The sequence below is a fragment of the Hirsutella rhossiliensis genome (genome assembly GCF_020360975.1).
Source record: "Hirsutella rhossiliensis strain HR02 chromosome Unknown scaffold00002, whole genome shotgun sequence".
Classification (NCBI taxonomy): Eukaryota; Fungi; Ascomycota; class Sordariomycetes; order Hypocreales; family Ophiocordycipitaceae; genus Hirsutella; species Hirsutella rhossiliensis.
In genome coordinates, this window is record NW_025408668.1 from 4,487,970 (window position 1) to 4,489,665 (window position 1,696).

Sequence of the window (1,696 nt, forward strand, 5' to 3'; positions counted from 1 at the left end):
ATTGGCTGCTATGACCCACTTCTTTCCTGCTTGTCAATTCGTGCTAAAAACTGCAGCGTATCTACTTTGTAGTAACACACTGCTCTAGAACGTTGGGCCATGGAGCAGAGGCCCCCTATAAACCAAACTTAAGTAATAGGGGGCCCAAGAGTAGAAGTGACTCCGTCCCTTTACTAGTCCCTCGCCGCCTGCTCGGTACCTCTGACTTCCCTCCAGTCGTCAGATCTCGCTCCGCTCAAGCACCTCCCTCCGGTCGGGGTGGCCCAACGGGTACTGTTTGTATGTGTTTCGGGTGTTGGCGTGACTTTGTTCAAGACTGTCAGTGTCTGGTGTGTTGTGTTTAGTCCGTCGCATGCCCTGTCGGACATTCGCTCCTCTTGTCGAGGTGGATTCCCTTGTGAACGCGTCACTCAATTGAAGATTGCAAGTGTGACTCTCCACGCCCAGTCCTACGGCCTGTCCGCACCCCTTCGGGGTATTTTCCATAGTCCTGCCTGGGTCCTCCGGAGGTGATCTTCGAGGCTGTCCCTTGTAAACGTTGTGGGTACGCCATCTTTTACAATATTCTTGTATACGCATCGTGATGGTCTACGTGGAGGGTGAGGCGGTGTCACGTTACGTGTGCATTCAATTGGACGAAGAAATAATACGTGCTCGTCTTGTACAGTGTCGCTACATGTTTACAAGTGAGGGCATCGTAACGGCTAAACAGACCCAAGCGAAGAATGATCTGATGTTGCCACGTAGATCGTCCCTCTTGTTCCATCCGAGTCTACAAGCATGGGGGCAAAGCCACCGCATATGATGCCATCCTCCTCGTCGGATATTTGTTTGGCAAGTGCCATCTCCGTTACCAGGGGCTCGGACGCGGAGCCGAACTGGAACCTCAAGACCGCCAAGATGCCGCCATAGCCGAAGACGCCTCGCTTCAGTCCATGCTCTGAAGCACCCTTCCCGGCGGCGTTGATGAATGCAATGCGGGCCTGCACCCACGAAGCTATCACCGAAAATCTCAAGCCTGTGTGCTCCGACACATGGGGGCAAGGGTGACGGTGGCTGCGTGCGCCATCTGCAGGCCGATCAGCTTCTGCACGCCGTTGCGAATGACTTCCACTCCGTGGGAGGCACAGCCAACAAGGATCACGAGGCAGGAGTGCACCATCTCACGGCCGTACTCTAGCACGCGGAGATGATCCTCGCGACAACCATAATACCACGAGTCAGGAGGAAAGGCCAGGCCGATATCGTCAATGACACGATCCGCCCGACGCAGATCCAAGTCTGCAAAGACGACGGTGAACCAGAGACTTCCAACAAGGCCGCGAGCATTCCCACCGGGAAAGGAAAGAGGAGAAGAGGGAGAGAAGCCCTCTAGGCCTGTCTCTAGGCCTGTCAAGAAAGCGGGGTTTCCACACCAGCATGCACTCGCTTCCACCTGCACATCTCGCAAGGAGAGGCTCTCGCCATCAACAGTATACGCCATGCTTGCACCATCCAAGCCAGGTGACTTGTCATTGTCGACCTTTCGAGCGAAACACCCGCAGGGGTTGTTGAACGCATCTGATTCCCTTCGACGGGAACAAGTGGAGCGTAGCCCGGCCAAGGGCTGCGGCGGGAACGCGTGGACTAGTCAGTCGGCACAGTCACTGTATCGAGCCGCAGGCGAGGGGTGAAAAGGGCCGTCCGCAGGACATTG

The 1,696-nt window shown here is 55.7% G+C and overlaps 1 protein-coding gene across 1 annotated transcript; it reads right to left on the minus strand.

Annotated features, from left to right (window-relative positions):
* Positions 1-219: 219 nt before the first annotated feature.
* HRG_02110 (uncharacterized protein) lies at positions 220-1,483 on the minus strand (the record flags this gene model as incomplete). Its single annotated transcript, XM_044860581.1, has 3 exons — positions 220-304; positions 715-1,011; positions 1,035-1,483. The coding sequence occupies 3 exons, from the start codon at positions 1,481-1,483 to the stop codon at positions 220-222; spliced, it is 831 nt and encodes a 276-aa protein (XP_044724214.1).
* Between the last annotated feature and the right edge of the window lie 213 nt (positions 1,484-1,696).